Source organism: Podarcis filfolensis (genome assembly GCF_964270895.1).
Source record: "Podarcis filfolensis genome assembly, chromosome: Z".
In the NCBI taxonomy this organism is placed as follows: Eukaryota; Metazoa; Chordata; class Lepidosauria; order Squamata; family Lacertidae; genus Podarcis; species Podarcis filfolensis.
The window spans coordinates 22,584,834-22,606,911 of record NC_139617.1 but is presented as its reverse complement, the minus strand read 5'-3'; the positions used below and the strand labels follow the sequence as shown (position 1 = coordinate 22,606,911).

The 22,078-nt window shown below is 40.9% G+C and overlaps 1 protein-coding gene across 3 annotated transcripts in view; it reads right to left on the bottom strand.

Annotated features, from left to right (window-relative positions):
- The window catches only part of FNDC3A (fibronectin type III domain containing 3A), a 54,458-nt gene extending 33,100 nt beyond the window's left edge, over positions 1-21,358 (bottom strand). Inside the window, exons 1-3 of one of the 3 annotated variants that reach the window (XM_083595817.1) lie at positions 18,900-21,358; positions 10,572-10,637; positions 2,980-3,120 (exon numbers count right to left, since the gene is read on the bottom strand). In XM_083595817.1, the coding sequence (XP_083451943.1) occupies positions 2,980-3,072 (93 nt within the window). In that variant the 5' untranslated portion in view covers positions 3,073-3,120; positions 10,572-10,637; positions 18,900-21,358. The remainder of the gene's footprint in view (positions 1-2,979; positions 3,121-10,571; positions 10,638-18,899) is intronic. The other 2 variants (XM_083595819.1, XM_083595818.1) reach the window with 2 other exon arrangements.
- Between the last annotated feature and the right edge of the window lie 720 nt (positions 21,359-22,078).

The following is a 22,078-nucleotide window of genomic DNA, read 5'->3' as shown; positions in this document are numbered from 1 at the left end:
AGCCTTGTAAATAATCCCACAATTATTTTGTAGTAGACTTTATCTACCTGCCTGCTCTGTACATCTATTAGTCATTTATTGTGCGGGGGGTGGGGAGGTAAATGCTTTTGAACAGCTTTCCTGGCCACATTGAAGCAATTATTTTGTGCCATACACCAATTTTCTATTGCTTTGTGTCTAAGTGACTTAAGACTATTTACACAAAAAACAAACATTTCTATCCCAATTTTAGCTGCTTTCAAAAATTTAGGACTGGGATTATATTTCGGCTGCTCAACCTGTTGAAAGGCAAGAGTATGGCCACAGGCAACATATGAAATCTGCAATGGTCTGTCTGCAGTGGATGCCTGTTTGCTCCTGAGATAGTTCAAGGTGTACACTGTTATCTTCAAAGCCCTCAATGACCCTGTGCTCAAAGTATCTGTGGGAGTATTTCCTCCAATATACTCAAGGAGATGTACCACATTTGCTTTAACTTTAAATCATTTATATCTGCTGACTTTTTCTGGAACACTGGACAATTTCATCACTTTGGGACAGCTGTCAATCACCTGAAGCTACAATGACATCAGGTGAGCTGTTTTCCTTTGCCCATACAAACCGCAAAGGCTTAGAAAGCATGGGGTTTTGTAGGCACCACCAATCAGCTGATCAGCAATGAGTCACATCTTATCTGTCATATATGATATCAGCTTGTGGGGCAGATGGGTATGACTTTGCTGAAACAGACTTGCTGATCCAACAGAAATGTCTGGTGGTCCTAATTAGGTCCATGGGCTAGAAGTTAGGGAGTGAAGTAGCAGGTGATATGGATCAGGCAGCAGTTGAGGCCCAGAAGAGCTTCTGCCAGTCAGAATAGATAATGTTGCACTAAATGGGCAAATAGTCTTCCCCAGTATAAGGCAACTTTCCATATAGGTTAAAATATTTTAAAGAAAGCAGCACCCTGAACTTAACAGTATCCATTCTGCAAAACTTTGTGGATCAATCATTTTTTTAAAATCAATTGACAGTAAACTAACTAAGCCTTTCTTCTACACACACTTACATTGTGACCAGAGAAGTATAGTGGCAAATTGCATTGTTTCCCAAGAATGTTGCCTCAAGCCAGAAAGACAGCTGAAAGTCTAGTACCCAAGAATGATGCCCTGTACTTGTTTGATGTGCCCAGAAAATGTGAAAACACATGCTGGAATTAGCCAAGGATAGAACTGTAGAAGGTGATTTATTGCAATATGCAGAAGTGGGAAGGGTTGTAAAGCATATTTTGCATCCGAAAGGTCCCAGGTTTAATCCTTGGCATCTTCCGTTAAGGCTGGGGAAAACTTCTGCATGAGAGTTTGGAGGTCTCTTAGTGTACTCAACTAGATGGATCAATGTTCTGATTTGACAAGGCCAGTTCCTATGTGTTTATGATTTTCAAAACATCAGCCACAGTTGTCTTCCTTTTCTACAAGCGTTTGTAGCCTGCAGCTTTCTGAATAGCTAATTAAATACTTTTCAAGCTCTGAATCAAGCATTTTGCCATTATTTTTAGAAAACAACATTCTTAAGGTTTGCTTCTCCCCACAGTGATTCTACAAAGTATGCTTTGTACCATGTTTATAGAACTAAAAGTCAAAATGAGCAGCTTTTCATAGAATTTAGAAATAGTTTTGCTAGCTTATGCTTTGATTTTAAGCTTAATTTCTCTAAATATGGAAATGCTCTTTTTTTCAGCGTGTTTTGTCTAGAAATGTTACAACCAAAGACAGAAAATGTACACTCAGAAAAGAGCCAAGTCCACACATATGTTGATCATATAATATGGACAGGAAAGGTCAATGATGACCTAACGCCACCAGAAAAATAATTACTGTCAAAATATGTTGTTCATACTGAACAAGCTTTTTTCCCACAAGAACTAAAAGACCAGAAGCCTTTGGATTATATCCAAATTAATAGTCACATTGAGAGCCTTTCTGATTACAGAGCAGGGTAAAAATATTTTAAAATATATAAACTTTCTCCTGCATGAACTTCATTGAAACAAATGCACAGACATTCCGAGGACACCAGGCTCTAAGACTATACAAAGGATCCAATAAATAAAACATTTAATTTATTAAAACGTTCGACTTTGGAGTCTTCCCAGGGCTCCCAAAGCTACTTATAATGTGTCATAGGGGGCTGCTTTGGAGAAACTTAAGTCCAATCCCCAATACTAGCTCTCCACCCTCTGTTGCATGGAACTGGCTGCACAGAGAGGAAAGGAATCTTCAAGGTAGTGAAGAGAACCATGGCAGAAAACAATGTTGATGGATTTCTGTCCCATGAACCCAAGAGCCAACATTCCATGACTATGTGTCACCATCTTAAAGATTATCCCATATACAGATCGAGACAGATCCAGATTTTAAATCTGCGCCTGCAGTTACGTGTTCACACAAGCCCTGAAGAATAAACTTAAGTTAAGGATAATTAACTTAAGACAGGCCATAATGTAATCCACTCACCTCTTGCAATACAGGCACAGAATTAAACTCTCAACGCATAAGTAAAGCCAAGCTGAAGCCAAGCCAAGAGCATGCATTTTATGGCACTTGCTGAATTTACAAAACATATATGTATACATGTCAAATCCATTATTGAAAATTAGCATGGACTTATTTTACTACATTGAAGATCCTTTTCCTCATTCAGTGTACCATTTTTTATTTTTTATTTATGGCAGTCTCATTATCTTTATTTTAATGTTGGGTAACTCTGCCATCCAGTGAAGTTTTCAAAGACAACCAGCCACACAAAAGAGGAGAACTGGTACGATTAAGGTAGCCATACAAACTGACATTGCTACAGGAGCTGTGTTACACTATTCCCTTGGTATATCTGTAATTACAGAGGGCATGCTCTGAAGACAATAAATCTAAGCATTTACAGAGTAGAATGTCACCTCTACCAAACATTTTGGCCATTTTCATATCATGCTGGTCCACTTGCCTGTTGTGTGTTGTCCCCATTGACCATATGAGGTAGAAGTGGCACTTCATTCAAAGCGGGTGTGGCTTCTAATGGAGGAGGCTGCTCTGCCATTACAGCGAGAAATGATCATTCGTTGACAGTTCCTTTAAAAAAAATCACCTGGTGAAAAAAACAAAACACAGTTCCAACATCAGCAAGTTTTGATATTTTGGTTTGGAAACACAGTCCCCTGATCAGAAAAGCTCAAGCACAACAATTCAAAATGTCTGTGCAAGTGGAGATAAGGGGACACATCTTACCAAAAGTGCCCACCTTAGAACTATAATCAGCAGTTTTAAAAAGATGCATGCAAGTGCGACTCAGGGTAACGTAACTAATTTTAGTGTTTGGATTACATTATGTCTGCTTCTGTTCTCTGTTAACACATCTCAACACAGAAAAACACTGCAAGAAGGGAAGAGCCCTCTGGGGCAGAGTAGCATTGCTCAACAAGTATTCAAATTATTACTTTAAAAATATAACTGGTTGTGAAAAACATGCTTAAAACATATTTAGTTGCAGGTGGCAACTTGGGGGAGAACAGAACACATAGGTAGCATATTAGGCATCTTTGTCCAATTCTGGTTTCTAGCACAATGCGAGATTAACACTGTATTCCAGTATTATGAATGACTTGTGAGATTCAGAAATAAATTTCTTAGCCCATCCCAAAGGCTCTGTCTGGGCAAGTAAGAATCCACAAACAGCACATTCCCACTAAAACATTTTAAAATTCAATCAGATTAAAATACCATTTAAAAAGTCCCCCACAGCCTGCCAATTTAACCTTCATCCCTGAAAGATAGCCCAGTTGGATACAGTCTTCCAAGCTTCTAAAAAACCATCACATTTGGGCCTTTGAGCATAAGTGGATGGCCTCCCATGGATGCTAACTTTCCGAGTGTAGGGAGTTTCTTTTACACAGGAGGCATGTAAATATATGATCCCCTACTTGCAATCTAAAGTGACACAGTCTTGGGAATGTATTGTGTGTTTTTCTGTCACATTTCAATCAACCTTCAAGTTGAAGCTGAAGAACTGCCTTCAAAAAGTGCCATTTAATAGCTAATGTCAAAAGTCTATTTGGATACAGTTAATATTGAATAGGGCTGCAAGACTAACATTATAAGACACTGAGATACTGAGGTGTACAATTTAAATATTTGGAAAGATTATGACCTAGTGACTTCCAAACCTACAGGGCAAAATCTGCTCTGCAAAAGGATTCCAACCTTTCCCATCCCTGTCTGTACCCACTAAATCCACTATGGAAGCTGGTGTAGCATAATGACTAACAGCTTCAAAAGAAAAACAGAAAAATAGGAACCTGGTTTTATTCTGAGAGAAACCCTGCTCCATCTACTTCTACAAGATTTCAGAAAGATCTTTCATTTTCATTTCTTCATAACATTTACATTTGTTTTTCTGCCTTTCCGCATTGCTGAACACAAGATGGTTTAAAGCCGTAGAAATAACAAAATATACAACAAAGATTACACATCCTATGACAATCCAGAGCAAATGAAGTCATAATAAAAATATGACTTTAAAATAAATAACTTATACAAAATTTCATAATCCATTTAGAATATATTACACAATAAAATTTACTCTAAAAATAGCAGCTCGTGATAATTAAACAGAAATTCACTCTCAACAATTACAATAAACCATTACTAGACTATAATCAATAAAAACTAACAGCAAAGTCACAATACATTAAAAGCCACATAAAAAGATTGAATTGAGCAACAAAGTCACATAACTTTTTATTTGGAGGTATCCAGGGTGAGATCGAACCTAGAACTTCTGCATGTAAAGAATGCATGCAAAGAGACCAGCGAGCAACAGTCTCTAGTGCAAATTTTACCCCAACCACAAATTTACTAGCTGGTTTTAGCCCCCAACACAGGGATAATAATACCATTACAGAGTTGTTGCAAAGGTTATAATGATTACCTGTGTGAAGCACTTTGAACACTAGTAATAAGCTAAATCATGGTACAGTGGTGCCTCAGGTTAAGAACTTAATTCGTTTTGGAGGTCTGTTCTTAACCTGAAACTTTTCTTAACCTGAAGCACCACTTTAGCTAATGGGGCCTCCCGCTGCTGCTGCAGCGCTGCTGCACGATTTCTGTTCTCATCCTGAAGCAAAGTTCTAAACCCGAGGTAATATTTATGGGTGAGCGGAGTCTGTAACCTGAAGAATCTGTAACTCGAGGTACCACTGCATTGCCCTTTACACCCAGAACACAAACACTGGCCTGATTCAGACAAAACAATCTCAGTCAACTGGTTTATTGGACTGGGAATAAATGTTCCTTCTCCCTCTTCTATCCTCCATCCTCCTGTGTACCATAATCCAAAATTTCCAGGGTTTGTTAAGTCACAGCTTCCTGTAATGCCCCAAACAGGAAACTGTAGCTTAATTACTGATTAGAAAGCATGATATGAAACCAGGAACACATCTAGGGAGAAAGAGAAAGCTAGAGGCAGCTGGAGTGGGTGGGGAGAAGGCCCAAAAGATTTGAGACCAGGTTCCTGTGCAGACATTCCCCTGCTTGCTTCACACATGCTATAGCCAGGTCTGGGAAACTCCCAGGACCTAGAATGTGAGACAGCTAGGACAATAGCTGGCTTTTATTTCTTATATTAACTGAAGAAGCAGGTCCACGTCTTCCTCCATGTGATCTAATACCTTAGTATGTACTTCAAAGCTTAAATAGAGTATGAGTTGTATGTTATTATGCTATTTACTGGGGCTATTGTTTTCTTGTGTTTGCTATGTCTGTTGACAGCTCTTGATCTGACATGATTTAAAACATGTGATTTGCATTGAGAGATCGGGTTTTTTTTAGTAAACATCAGAAATCCATTATTAAAAGGCTGAATTTATAAGAGGCACATGTTACAATGTTAATATACAACACGGAGCTGTCCACAGCCTCATCAGCTGGTGTGACCACTACAGTTCACATAAAACCAAAGACCTGCCAGCTTTACTTAACAGAAAAGTCTCCAATAGCCACAATTGCAAAGCCTACTCAGAAGTACCAAACACCCTTAGTGCAGAGATTTCCAAACTGTGTATTGTGACACGTTTGTGTGTCGGCTGCAGTGTGAAGGTATGTCATGTGAATGCTTCCTGCACTCCTCCTGTGGCTAGAAAGGGGTTAGTTTAACCTCCAGTTTGCTAGTAAAATTACTGTATCGCAAAATGATGTATGTCTAAAAATGTGTGTCACCAACATGAAAAGTTGGGAAAGCTCTGCTCTAGTGAGTAATATTTATAGATAATCTGGGCAATTACCATTCAGAGTAGCCCTGATGAGTTTTTAAGAAGTAGTCTTTTAAAAAGCCATAGTGTGTTTTCCAGATTTTCACATCACAAATGTAAAAGTATATATTCTACTGTCAGGGGCAGAGCCCTTCTGCATACCAATTGCTGAGGCCGCTGTTACACTCAGGTCCTGTGTGCAGATTTCCCATGGGCAGAAAGTTGGCCCTTCTGAAAACTGGATAGGAAGTAGGAAAATGGCAGAGGGGATCTGCTGCTCTCTCATCGAATTTGGAGCCTTTGGTTTGATCCAGCAAGGCTCTTATGATTTAAACATTTTCCGCACTGAAATCAAGGTTCTTAACTTTAGCTGGATTGCTCCCCAAATGTTTCAAAAAATAACGGGCACCGGAAGCTCATAATTCAGAACTACTGATTGTTCCTACAGGTGTTCTAATCTATAGATGGGCAGCACACATATAGGAAAGATCTCAATCTCTGTGTCATGGAGGTGCTCAGACCACCTACCCACTCTTCTCTAAACAAGACCCTGCTTACTTCCCTCCAGCTCTAATATTGGAGCCAAGCACTGGGGTGACCAGGAATCACTGTTCTCCCTACATCTCAACTTTGACATGGGAAGAGGGGGAATGGGAAAGGGGGGCTGTGCTGAGACATAGAGTGGGGTCAAGTAGAAGGAGAGCAGCAGGACTCCGGTAAACATGGCTACCAGTGCTGGCCAAAATATGTGAATCCCAATGGAAGCTATTTGGTCTTTCCTGGAAAAGGGCATATAACTTAAGTATAATGGTCTTAATGCTTTCTTGTATCTTGTGGCTCACAGTTATCAAAGCTAATATCACATTCAGATCTGGCTGTTCTGAGAACAAAGGAGGTTTACAAACAACAACATTAAATGAACTGTAGTCCAGTCTGGCAATCTCAGAGGAGGAACACTTCAGGGAACAGAAATGTCCTGTTCCTGTCCCCCCCCCTTCATGAAGCATGACTACGCCTTGAAATATGGATTTTTAAATACCCCATACTTCTTTTAAGAATGTGTTTTCAGGTTGCTGAAAGATCCAGCTAGTACTGCATTTACAGCTACGACCAAGTCCAGCATGATCTTTAATTAAAAAACACACTGTTAAAAAGGTACCAAACTTTAAGAAAGGTTTGCATGTGAAGTAAGATGCCTAGAGTTGGATCATACCTGCAAGAAAGAAACCTTAGTAGTTTCTTTTGGGCTTCTGACTCATTGACCCCAATACTGAACTTTGAGAAACATACAATTCAGTATAACTCATGTTTGTCTGGCCCTGCAAATGCAAAGACAAAAATCCCCACAGGCAGGCATTTTTGAATAACCTATAATATGAAAGCAGTCATAGAAATAAGTCCCCATGACTGAAGACAAAGCCCTCTACAAACCTGAAACTTCTAGACCGCCTCTCCTTTGCTATTTCCCCCAGTTAAACACATCTGTAACACCTTGTTAGATTACTTTTGAAAGGGCTTCTCTCCACTACAGCAGGACCACACACGAACATTTCAGGCAAATTGGTTTCCATATTGCAAAATTCAAGGGAGGTTGGAAAAAAAGACTTTTGACAGAAACCCCGTTATAACTTAATTTCGGGAAGGAGGGGGTGGCATGGACCATCACCTCTCCATAATAGCAATCTGTTCATAAACTAAATATATGTTTTTATTAAATCTTTAGAAATAATGTTAAATGTTTCCCAAGGGAGATTATATGCACCCCTCTTTTGCGTATAATATTTGGCTTCCATCCAGAAAACTACCACAGGTTATGTTGAGACACTGGACATGTTTCTTAGGTATTGCTCAACAAGTACACATAGTCAAACATTTTCTGTGTTCACAGATGGAAAATAGCCACATAATTAATATGTGAAACAGCTTTGGCTGTGGCAGGGATAAACCACTGCAGGGTTTTTTTAAGAAACAAAACAAAACATACAATTCCTGAAACACTCTGAAGTACAAGAGACTTCCTTGTAGATTTCCTTATGAACTATGCTATCGCTCCATATATATATATATATATATATGTCATCTACAAAGATAGAAGTCTGCAGAAGTGTCTGAAGCAAAATTATTAGCTCCGTATTAGCATTAGGAGATTCATTTACCACATTATTATGAAGATCTGTATAGGCTTAAACTTGCCGCAAGCAAACTTAACTTTCCAATGCAATCATCTAGGATGAGTCTACCTTGCAGTTGAGAATCCTGGACTTCGTTTCCTCTATGCCCCATAAGCTAAGAGGAACGGAGTGTAATGGAACCATGGGTGAATAAGACTGGCTGTCATTTATCCAGATCCCACCAAGAGTTCTCTTTCATATACCCCACAATCACATTGAAGGGGGAGAGAAAAAGTGGACCATTTGCTTTGCGGGAAGCTCAACAGGTTTACTAGAATGGGAGATGCACCATGTCAGCCACACCCCATGGTATTGCTTGGCTACAGTTGTAACTGCAAGTAGTAACAGTAAAACAAATAAACAGCTAGTTTCATTTGAAAGCAAAAAATCAATAACCATTCAGGACAGGACTTCTACAATGGCTCTAGCACTGTGGGTATCATCTCATAGTACCATGACCCAATATTCCAGGTGTGGGGAACCTTCAGCTCTCCATATATTGCTAAACTACAAATCCCATCATCACTAGCCACTGACTATCTTTGCTGGGGCTGATGGGAGTTGTATTTCAGCAACACCTGGAGGGCCAAAAGTTCCCCACCCCTGAAATATTCTCACAAATCATCAGGTAGGATTTTAATAATGCAAGGAGGGGAGGGAAGAGAGCAAGCTACCTCGAGATCTTGAAGAGCTGCTGCCAGTCAATTGGCAATACTAGGGCAGGTACACTAATGATCTGACAGTGCAAGACATAGGATTGCATTCAATGATATTTCTATTCAGAGCAGACCCACTGAAATTTTTGGACATGACTAACTTGGATCCATTTATTTCAATATGTTGGGGGGTTATTGGGTTGTTTTTGTTTTTATTTTGATTATGTATTTTGTGGTTTTATATTCTGATTTTATCCTGTGACCCGCCCTGAGACCTGCAGTTATAGGGTGGTATACAAATTTAAATAATAATAATAATAACAATAGTTCTACTCTAAGTAGAAATAACTTAACTACAACCAATAGCTCATTATTCCCTAGCAAAAATATTATTATTCAAAACAAAATGCACCAATTTACAAAGTCCAGCACTTTTTTGATGAATAATTTTGACTTCCTGAAAAATGGTACTTCAATTTTACAAGGAATATACAAATCCCTTAGTTCAGGGAAGTGATGGTCAGGATGATAATCCAATATGGAAGATTTGTTCATCTCACTTTTCCCAAGAGTGAAAGAATATATGTACTCTGCCTCATTTTTTAAATATCTGGATTCAATTTTAAAGGGCATTTTAATGCATCAAGAAGTCTCATGCTTATCTTTCAAAAATTATCTGACTCAGCAGGAGATCCATACTTTAGCAGAACTGATTTAAGCTTAAGAGTATGGGACACTTCTTCACCCTATTTATATATAGCGTACTGTACTTATGGAGACCCTCACACCAGCAACTTGTCTCTCTTTCTCTTCATTTTACAACTTCTGTGCCAGAACTGTTAGTGACTCATGGCCACATCCTGTAGTGCCTAACAAATCCTCCCCTAGATAATCCTCTGTGAATTCTCCAGAGAGCAAGGGACCTGAGGCTTAGGGGAACCCTACATGCTGAACACAGACACTACCAAAGTTTAAAATAATAAGACCGGGTTATTAATTTTCCCAGCTTGTAATGTCCACATATAGTCCAAGGAAAACTCACTTTACTTTAAATACTTTTTCTGCTTATAATTGACACTGATGTTATGATTTTGGTCTAGCTGCTCAAATATAGCAGCAGCCACTGCTACATACTTAGATTATTATTCTCAGTAAAACTGTAGCTTTAAAATGAAATTTTAAAAAAATGAAAATCTAGTTATAGGGTAATACCAACACTCCATCTCAATCAATTGGATCGGGAGTTTCCAAGCAGAAAGGCTCAAGAGCATGCAGCATCCAATATACAGCCAAACTCTGGTGAAATGTGGTTGGTTGGCTGCAAGGGACAGCCAACTGAATCCTGATCTAAATGAACAACAACCCAAGATTGGGTCATACCATTTGAGGGGAGGGGAAAGAAGAAAGATGAACTCTCTAAGTCTTCTGTGGGAATGATTCCTGGGTGGTTGTTCCATGGCTGCTTACCTGCTCCCTTTGCCTGGGTGGAGTAGAGCTTCACTGTTTGGTGCTTTGGTGCTGAATGATCCTTGCCTACAGTTGTGACATAAGAACAAAATAACATAAGAAAATGGCCCAACTTTTCCAGCAACCTGTTCTCACAGTGGCCAACCAGATGCCCCAGGACACCTCTATCTTCCTTTCCCCACAAAGTATCGTTTCCCCAAGGTACCAGGTAGAATGGATCAGAACTAGACAGGCAGGCATTCGTGCATCCAACTGCAAAAGCCAGAAATGTAGGAAGGGAAAGCAACCTATTTGCCCCACTCTCAAACTTTCTAGCTCAGAATATAAGGTGGGATAAGAATATGCAAAAATGAATTGATAAATGGATGAAAATATAGAGTTATAATATGTTAAGATATAGAGTTAAGATAAATGAAAGAGGGTAAGGATTTGCTGATTTGATTATTTAAATGGGAATACAAAAAGCGGAGGTGTGAGGAGGCCAAGGAAACAAGCTAATGAGTTTAAAGTTACTAAAAACGGATTTGTTTTTTTAATTCTTTTTTATCTATTTGTTTTTTGTATTTTGTATTTTTATTCTTCTTTTTTCTCTTTTATGTATTTTTCTATGTCTTCTTTTTTGTATCTTTTTCTTTCTATGTGACTTTTTTCTATTTTGTAAACTTATGTTTTTGTAAAATCTCAATAAATATCTTTTAAAAAAAACAGAATATAAGGTGGGGAAGAAATGGAGGAAAGGGAAAGAGGAAAAATAATGGGCATTATGTTAAAAATATCGTTTTGTATGTACAAAGCAATGTATTTAGGGGGGAAAGTGGGTACTTTTCTTAAATAGAAAACTGGAGAAAATCCTGAGCTACTAAAATGACTCTGGCACCCAGGACTTCTAAATACCGTACTCTTCCTTTTCCTTGTTTTATTTTGTCATCTGGGGCTGTGTGGGGAGTGCCAACCAACATTATCTCTGCGTATAACCAAGTGCCAAAGAGAAGTGTTGATAAAAACTCAAGTTATCAAATAAAACACTCTTCCTAAGCTGCAATTCTCATTACCAAAGCAAAGGCTCATTTCAAACACTGGCCTGCCAGCTGCAAGCTAGACTCCCCCATCCCAACTTCTAAGGCAAATGAACTTTGCTTATCGGAGAAAAAGTACATTAAAGCCAAAAGGATGTTACATTTGAATGAGATCATCTATAAGAACAATACTTTTTCTACATCTAACACACCCACATCCATGCAGTGTGTACTAAAGTAAAATAGTGCGCAAAATGGTTCGAAGACCCCACTTAGATAATATGTTTCTTAGGACATTTGCTAGTCTTTAGTCCTCTTTGTGCTTTATTGCAGTGAACTAAGACAGCTACCCTTCCAGAAACCAACATTTTAACAGCTGTAGCATACATGGGAGTGTGATGAAACTGTGTTTAATTATAATTTCATTTTAAAATATAGTTCACATTATTTAGGCAAAAGAGAAATGGATTTTAATGGGGCTTTTATTTTATTTCTTAAAAATCAATAGTAAATAAAAGCGAATTGACCTTCGTTTCAAACTCAACAAAGCACCCAAAGTGAATTCTAACATTATATTAAAGCAGTCATGCAAAATCTGTAATTGAAACAGAACAGGCACTAAATGCGAAATGAGTCAACAGAGCACTGGCAAAAAAAGTCAACACAACCTAGCTAAATGCCAGCAAGTTCATTTTAAAACAAAACCAAATTTAAAAAAGAAAGAAAATTAAGTTGTGGTAGCTGGTAGGCATTATACAGAGAAGGAGCCAATCAAATCTTCCACAGAAGCCATCCAACCAAGTAGGTGCTGAATCGAAGTAAGCTGGTGAGTTCACCAATTCCAAAGTTAAATTATGGAACAAATTAAAGCAGTAATTCCCAAAATGTGTGTCACAAGAAATGCTTAATTAAATATGCACTGAAAAATCAAAACCATAATTTGAGATATAACCAGTGTCTGTATCTTGAATGGGGAGGACTTATACAGCACTGGCACCACTTCTCTGTTAATATAGTACTAATGCAATCCAGAGGACAGAAGGATTCAGCAGAAGATATACCAGCATCACATGACAAAGCCCACACTGTAGCTGATAGACACAGATTAATCCCTCATACATCATTACTGGCAAACAGCAGGATCCTAAACCTGAAGCCAGCCCACCTGTGGAAAGGGGGGTGATAGAAACTGGGAGGCAATATTAATGTGACTTTCCTTCAGTTGCAAGGTGGACACTTGACCACTGTTCTTGTAGTTAACCCTATTAATCTAACTAGTACTCAGTCAAGAAAGGGAATATGTATCTTTTTAGGGGCAGAACTGTTAGGATCTAATGTTAACCCCCAAAATTAATGTGCCATCAGAAGTTGGGAAACATTGCTTTAAAGGGATCATATGGGGGGAAGATTTGACTAGTCATTCTTATGCTCACCCATGCCCATCTATTTCCGATTTCTCAAGCAATTATTTCAAAGAGAACAAACATTACTATACATTTTATCATATATACTTTTCAATACCATCAAATATATATAAATAGATATAACTGCCCTATGCATTTTCACCCAGAAATACAAAATAGTATGTCAAATGAATATAAGAAGTATGACTCTCAAGTTTCTACTAGCTATTTCTAAACCGCTAATGGAATAACTAGACTCCCAAATTCTTAGGAATAAGCATTAGATTTCTAGACTGTAGGCAAACAGTGGTGTTTTATTTGAGGCTTGATTGTAATTTATTTTCAAAATAATGAGAAATTCATTGAAAAATGTGGAGTGAAATATTTAAACATATAGTAAGTATGGGACCAGAGATTAACTGAGCTTACAAAGAATGGAAAGTTTGATTGGCAATGGGAACATTCAGTAAGGTTACACTGTTAACTAGACTGAATGATTCTTTCAATAAAATAAAATAAATATTTTATCTGGCATTGAACTTCAGCATTCAACCCATTCACATTGCAACATTCAGCATATGGCTGCCAAAATAGATCTTCTTTACCAGCATCAACTTCAAAGTACATCAATTAGAGTCCAATACAGCTTGGGAAAAGATTAAGGATGGGGTTTTCAAATACCAAGGAAACTAGTATGGCAGGACCCAATTCAGAAAGCCAGGACATTTTTATTTGCAATTGGCTGCAGCTATCAGACATGATAGCTAAATGGAACCTGGGGATCAGAGGTGGCATTTCCTCAAATATCAGCTGAAGGGGCAGGGGTAGGAAAAGTACAGGGAATATTGTTGTGTTCACGCCCTGCTCTGGGCTTCCCATTCCCACAGGATGTTAGAATATACTATTGTGACTAATTTATCCAGTATGCATAGTGCTTTTCAGAGTACAAAATGACAGGTCCCTCGCCAAGGAGCTTAAAAGTCAACATAGGGGATAAAGTGTGTGCAGTGGGTTGGGGGTGGAGGCAGCAGTTCACAAGGAAATAATTTGTTTTTGCTGTAGGCCCATGTACAAGGAAACATGAGAATTAGGGGTGAGTGCCAAAGGATTCATGGAAAGAAGATGCACCCTTTGTTTGCTCAAGCAGGGTTGTTTTACCATTCTGACCATCCAGGCTACTTACAGAAAGGTTTGCCTGTAAGACCACACATTTCTAGATCTTCTGGTCACTTCAGGGGCACCAATGGAAGGGGAGACAACATTTTGCAAGTCTCTGCCACCCTCAAGCAAGTGTGCTTACCAAGCAGTGCATCCCTAACCCCTCCCTCACTATTCTGTCTACCCACCTCTCAGTTCAACCTTCCGACCTGTCCATCCATTTGCCAAAGTAAATGTTTGTGCTGATGCAGTGGAAGGACCCTGATCTGTGTGAGATCATTTGTGTGCAACATCTGTGCAAATCTGAGGATCCTGGGAGCTCCCATGGTGCAGCCTTTTCGAGCAATCAGACTGCAGAATCACTAAGAAATGGTGTGTCCACACTGATCAATTTACACAGAAAGGCTTGTGTTAACACGAGTGAGGGAATAAATTATGGCTGCCTCCACAATAAGCTCTTCCAGAATGTAATAAAGAGTTCAGTGTGTGTTCCTCACCAAGGAATCCCAACCTTTTCATTTAAAGTCTGGTTTGCAGAAGAGATAACAGCTGAAAACTAACCATCTTGACCTTGGCAAACTTAATCACAACATGTCTTTTGAAGCATTCTCCAAAGCAGGTGAAGGGAGGAGAGTAAAAAAGCTTCTTTCAGGGGGAAGTCTATGTGCAATGACAAATTCCTTTGATAAATCGCTAATGTCATTTTAATTAGGCTACACAGCAGGCTTTAAAATAAATTAAAAAATGTATTCCTAAAGGCCACCTGAAACCAATATTGGGGTGTGTGTAGAATGGTTCCTAACACTTTGAACCAAATGATCAATTATGCATAAGAAAGTTCAGAATACATACTGGTTATAATCAAGTCTTGGGCTGCTATATCTTACAGCTTGGAACCAGAGCCACATTTACACCATACAGAGTTAGAAACTCAGATATATAAGCTAGGTGCCAGCTGGCTCATTAAACCAAGGTTGCAGTCACCAAAATGGAATGTCCATTTGCCATTTTGGGGTGAGACAGCTTGAAAGTATTATTTTTCAAATGATGGACTGACTATGATTGATTCTCAGTTAAGCATCTGGCTTGTTCAGATGATAACCTTGAGCTTAAGAACCTTGAGACCTCAAAAAAGAAATGTCACTTGATCCAAGGACAGTGCACATGTATACTGGCCTATCCTGAACTCTTTCTTAATGGCGACTGCTCCTGCTCAGACTTCACAGAAAAAGCAGTTTGGCTCCAGAAATTCATTCTGATTGTGCAGATAAAATATAACAGTTAAATTTTTACAGGGTGGGATATTAGTGTGTGAAACTAGTCCAGGTCCAATGATCCTCAAATGGTGGAGATGTCAGGCGTCATCCTGGCACCCAGGCATCTTCACATGGTCACAAGTGGTTGAAAGTCAAGTGCAAAATTTGCCTGGCACCTGGCTAATTTTGAACACTGATATAAGCATTATTATATCATTTTAAACACTCATGGTTTCTACCAAATAATTATGGGAGCTGTTGTTTGTTAAAGGTGCTGAGAGTTGTTAAGAGGCCCTTATTCCCCTCACAGTGCAGCAATTCCAAAAGTAATTTTAGTATGCAATCTTAAGTGTCCTGTTCAGAGTGAGTGTGTGTGTGTACATGTGTGCACAAAGTAGTAGATGAACCACCTCTTCCAAAGACCTGCTGGCATGTACCACCCAAGGTGGGACTTAACTCTTTCTTATTGCATGGCATCTTATTCTCTCTCTTCCTCCCCATCCCCACTAGTTCTACATGGGAGTGGGGAGGGAGAGAGGGAGAGAATTGAAAAATAAGACCCCACTGATTGATTTTTACTATTCTTTTATATTGTAAAGTTTAAATGTTATTGTTTTAAGTTTGTTTTGCTTTATTACATATTATTGCTATTTTAACTTTTTGTAAGTTGCCCTGGCAACATCAGTGGTCTTTGACAAATTACTAACCTTCAGCATAACCAGCCTCACAGTGCTGTTACAAAGCTTAAGGGGTTACTCAGAGCTTCACAGAAGTGAGAAATAATAACATTTATATTTTTTTAGGTCTTTTCTTACATTAGAGGGAGTCGCAAACATCATCTCAATAATTGCCACACCACTTCCCAGCTTGTAGCTACACCAACCTCTTAATAATCAACTCTAGTTGGGGGGAGGGGGGGCTAACACACAACTGAAGCTATCAATTTACATACCCAGATTAAAATTAAGTTGGTTTCTTCAAATGACAAGCTTGATAAATCTTGGAACAATCAGGCAATATAACAGAATCAAAGATTATACTATGCTGTTCTTCAGTGATCACAACATATCCAGTGTAAATCTTTATGGCTCAAAGAGATGCAACTATACTTGAACGCTTATTATTATTTAAACAGCTTGAAATCACAAGAGTCATGAGCCTATTGAAAAATCACTTGGATTTCAAGCTAGCGTTATGGCATATGTAGGCAGGTATTACTTTTCTAGTTTAAATTACAGTTTGCCATCGTAAGCATACATATGTATTTACCAGCATAAATGTGTGAATACTGAACAAAGCATGCATTCTTAAAAATTCAATAATAAAAAGCAAGCATGTTTTATACAGCAGTATGAAAGAAATAGTATAAAGGCAAAAATATAAAAATTTCTTCATTACATTTGAACACAGTAAAAGCTGGAAATGCACATGCATGCAAACAGGAAACACACACAAACAGTATGAGTTAAGTACACCTGCCAGCTTTTGCATCATCCACAGCCAACTGGCATGATTACAGGACAACACACCACTTGCCATATGTTGAGAAAGGGGTTCTGCAAGATTGGGGGTTTCCATCAACTGAATCACAAGCCCTACGAATTTAATAACAGAGAAAAAGAGGGCTGATGACTGCAGTTCTGTATAGCTAACTATTGAATAATCACAACAGTTTCTGCCTTGACTGCTGAACCTCTGCTACTTCAAAAGCCAGGAACAAGCATGGGGTAAAAATACTCATCTATCCAAATCTGCTGGCTACAGTAACTACCTTTTACACAAGAGAGAAGTTCAGGAAGGTACTATACAGTATATCTAAAAGCTGTGCACTCACTCTAGTCAAAGGGGAATAGCCAGAAGGCTACGTGGCATTCAGACACAGCAGCACCAGGGGGAGGGGGAGGGGAAGAGAAAGCAGAAGAGAAGAAAGGAAAGACATCACCTTTCCGTGCCCCCGGACTAATAATTTGCAGCAGGTAATAAAAGCAAAAGGAAATATCTGATTGCAGTGCTAGAACAAACCCTTCCAAAAAGGAGCAGTGATCAATAGAAAGGTCAGCTTTCTAACTGGGATACACCGGAGTATGCTGAGGGGGTGGGTGGAGTGAAGAGGGCACTAAAGGGGACTTCCTGCAACATAGCAGAGATTCAAGTTGACATGGCAGGTGTGCAAAGTTTAGGTCTGACTGCTGAACTCCACTACCGCAAGAGAACAATAATATGAGCTCTTTTACATTCACCTACTTCTCAGGCACTTCATTGCACCCATAAGCACAAACCCCCTCGAAAGACTAGCCTCTTTCAACTACCTGCCATTTGAAACACAAATCCGCACACCTGAAGCACAAACAGCCCCGGCATCCTGCATATGGCTCCGTGCACAAATCCAACGACTGAACATACAATACATCAGTTTTGATACCAGCATCTGAATCAAAATCAGTTTGCCGGAGCCCAGTTTCTGCACAAACCCACTCAGCAATTCTTGCAGGCCCAATATTCTCACAACTTCCAATCTTACTTCAATTTCACCACCTAAAGCTCCACTGTATTCACACACAGAGACACACCGCTCCCCCCAAAAAAATCTCCTATATCCTTATCCAAGACTCCTACATCCAAGTCACAACACACCTGTGTCGTGTGGCCCTTTAAACATCCAATACTCCAAAGACCATCAGAATCACCAACCACCAACTTCAGTCTCCCGATTTCCTCAGAATCCATTCTTCTCCGCCCACCCCGCAAACCCCTTCGCAGCAAAATCCCCGTTTCCGCAAACCGGTGATAGTCCCACCCACCACACTTCCACCTGGGAGAACCTGGGAAGGTGAAAGTGGGTTTGGGGGTTGTTGGCAAAGTGTTTTAAGATGACTGGAGTGGGCATGGGTGCCGGGTGTGTATGGCGTGGGGGAAACAGCTTGAGAGAAAAGAGTGTCCTTTTTTAATTTTTTTTAAGATAGTGGTGGTCCTCTTAGAACGGGGTGGGTTGCAAACTGAAAGCTGGACTAAGGAATGCAAGAGATGACCTGCAGGGACTGGTGTGTGTGTGTGTGCAATGCAAAGGTGTGTGATGCAAAGGTTTGCAACGGGATTAAAAACTTGGGAGGCTGCAAGCGGAGATGACCTTCCGAGGAGAAAAGCAGCCTCTTTGGAGCAAGGAGGGCGGGAGAATGCATATATTTTTTTTTACTTGTTTCTGTTACATCGGCAGTCACGGAAGACTAAGAATCCGTGCCGGGGAGATCAGCTGGGAATGAGGCGCTGGCAGTGTCGGTGGTGCTGGGGTGGAGGGGATGAGGACTTCCTCGCGTGTGAAGCGGAGAGTGTGCCCCCCGACCCACACCAACCCCTTCCTCGCCTCCCAGCAGCCCCCCAAACTCAAGGGACACCCCGGCTTCCAACCCACCCGACCCCTACGCAAGCCCCACCCTGGCGGCCCGGCAGACCCCTGGAGCCCCCTCCAAGAGGAGCGGGGAAGACCCGGCCACTTACCGGCGCAGGCAGGAATCGCTGGCAGGGAGGCGGGCGGCGGGCACCGGGGAAGCCTCAGCCGCCTCCTCAGGCTCGGCGCTGCGGGGCGTCGCAGCAGCAGCAGCAACAGACTCAGTCAGACCGCTGCGCCATGATGGAATGCAGACTCCCGCACATGCGCACTGCTGCCGCCGCCGCCGCCGCCGCTGCCGAGGAACCGAAGAGGGGACACGCGCGTCGAACCAGAGTGGGAATCGGTGCGATCGGGCTCGCCAACCACACTGCGGTCTCGAGTGCCCTCGTCTCCGAGGTTAAGAAGCAGCCTCGGGCGGGGGAAGGGGGGGCCGGGGAGGGCGTGCTCTCCGGATCCACGTGACGGGTGTTTTGGTTCTGTTTATCTTTTGTTTGGCTTGTACACGTTATCGTCGCATTACGTTTTCCGGATCCTTGTGCATTGCTCTCGAGACACCGGGAATGTAACCCCATGCTTGTGAAGTACGCAAGGTCAGAGCGGTGGGGAGCCGCTTACCCCCCACTCCCCTTCCTCAACCCCCTGCGGGCAGCATTCTCTTAAGGCTGCATGCCAGTGGTAAACGAGGCCAGAGGCAAAACTCGCCGGAGCAGCAAATGTAAATGTTAGCCTCGTGCAGCATTTTATTGTTTGCTGCATTTAAATGCCACTTTTCCCGTGGTTCTCCTTTCTTCTTCAATACCCCCACAACAACCCTGTGAGGTGGGCAGGGCCGACCCCAAGACATTTCGGCATCCAAGTTGGACCCCAAAATGGACCTCCCTCCCTCCTTGCCAGGGAATAAGGGGATCAGGGAAGATCTACATCAGAAACAAGGGTGGCGGGGGTGACATCAGGCTCCGCCATCCCTGTGGACCCTGCCGCCTGAGGCAGTCTTTTCACCTCATGGGCTCTGGAGGTAGGTTAGGCTGAGAGGCAAATGACTGGCCAAGGGTCACCCAGTGATCTTAACGGCCGAGGTTGGAATCAAACCCATGTCTCCCAGATCCTAGTTCCACACTCTAACCACTAAGAAACACTGCTACACCAGTAGGCTTAGTATCTCCCCTCGCTATCCCCACCAACGCAAGGACATATTGCAGAGAGGCAAAGACATTCAGGGTGCAAAGCAGAGTTAATCAGAGGTGTTGCCTGGGAAGGACTCAGAAGGTGGTATGGAGATGCCTCCAGCTTCTTGGCCTGTGGCTCCCCACATGTGAAGGAAGTAAAATCACATTCAGACTAGTACTGATACTAGAATTGAACATATTGCATTTCAGAGGTAGGAGGAGGGAAAAGGACTTTACTGAGGCAAAGTGAGTATAAAGCACCAGGTTTAAAGCTGACTCTACAATTTCCATATATTCAAGGAAGCAGGTGGTAATGTATTTTACAGAAGATTTGTGTTAACATAAAATAAAAACCCACCAGAGTGCCTGAAATTTACCAGATTTTACACATTCATTAATAACTAGATTTCTATGTTAGTTTCTCTAGTATTGCTGAATCCCATACATTTTGTAACTAGGGGGCTAGTGTGACAGCGGTCAACGTCTTCCAATGCTGTGTAATTATGCAACAATTTACAAGAATTTAATGAAACATTGGGAAGAACTTTCTGACAGTAAGAACTGTTAGTGCAATGGACTGCCTCAGAAGGTGGTGGACTCTCCTTCATTGGAGAGTTTTAAGCAGAGGTTGGACGGACAGCTTTCAGAGATTCTTTAATTGTGATGCTTGCACAGCAGGGGGTTGGACTGCGGGGTCTCTGCCAACTATGATTCTTTTAATAAGTTCCTTGGATTTTAGTTGGATGTTATCACCCTCAAACAAGAAAGCAATGCAAGTTGCCAGGCAATCTGCATAGATTCTTTAATGATGGTGGATAGTATTCTTATTCTTATTCTTATTTATACCCGATCTGGCTGGGTTGCCCTGACCATTCTCTTTCTGATGCCTCTTTCACTATATCAGACCAAAATCTTTGGACTGGTTGGCACTCCCAGCACAGATGGAAATCAGGATCAAGAAACCCACATCTACTCCAGCACATCAGAGTCACCTTGAGTGTAATGAGGGAAATTTGCATGGGAGTTTGGTACCATCTGTGATTCAGCTTTAGGGTCATTTTCTGTATCTTCACTGATAAACTTTGAGTTGGTTTGTTCATGGTCTATCATTGATTTCTGCATTGAACTTCATTTCCCTATTTAATGCTCATGAGGTTCCCAAACTATTCAGCAAGACCCTATTTAATGCAACCACAAGGCCATTTCCTGTTGGTCACTTAACAAGTCTAACACTTTCCATATGGATGAGGGCCCAGGTATATTGGGTTTGAATATAAGGGAATTTCAGAAGATGGACAATTTGGGTGAGATTAAGCCATCAGCCCTGTATTTTTTGAAACAGAAGAGTGTTTGATTTACTATAACAATTAATTTTAGAGTAGAACTAAATAAAGGAATTAACATGTGCTTCTTGGACTGTAAAGTTTAAAAGGGAAAGGACTCCTGGATGGTTATGTCCAGTCAAAGGCAACTGTGGGGTTGCGGTGCTCATCTTTGCTTTCAGGCCAAGGGAGCCGGCGTTTGTCCACTGACAGCTTTCTGGATCATGTGGCCAGCATGACTAAACCGCTTCTGGTGCAGTGGAACACCGTTACAGAAGTGCACAGAAACGCCATTTACTTTCCCGCCACAGTGGTACCTATTTATCTACTTGCACTGGCGTGCTTTCAAACTGCTAGGTTGGCAAGAGCTGGGACAGAGCAACAGGAGCTTACTCTGTTGCGGGGATTCAAACTGCCAATCTTTCTATCAGCAAGCCCAAGAGGCTCAGTGGTTTAGACCACAGTGCCACCCGCGTCCCTCCTGGACTGTAATAACCTGCCAGGGGATCATTGAATTCATGAAGGGTACCTTTGAGCTTATTCTGAGAGACCAATGCATGCTCATTGGTAATAAGGAATGAGATGGAACAACAAATCCTAACCAAGGTGTTTCATTTTTGCATCATGGGTTTTGTAGTTTTAAAAGTGCATAAAAGCTTTGTTTCTTATTAAATATGCATATGGTCAACCTGTGTTGCATGGCTGCCATCTTACAAATCCTTTCTTGAGCATAAGCCTAGTTTGTTCTCAAGGCAGCTAATGGGGAAAGCTAAGAAGCTTTAGAGTCTGATGCTGGAT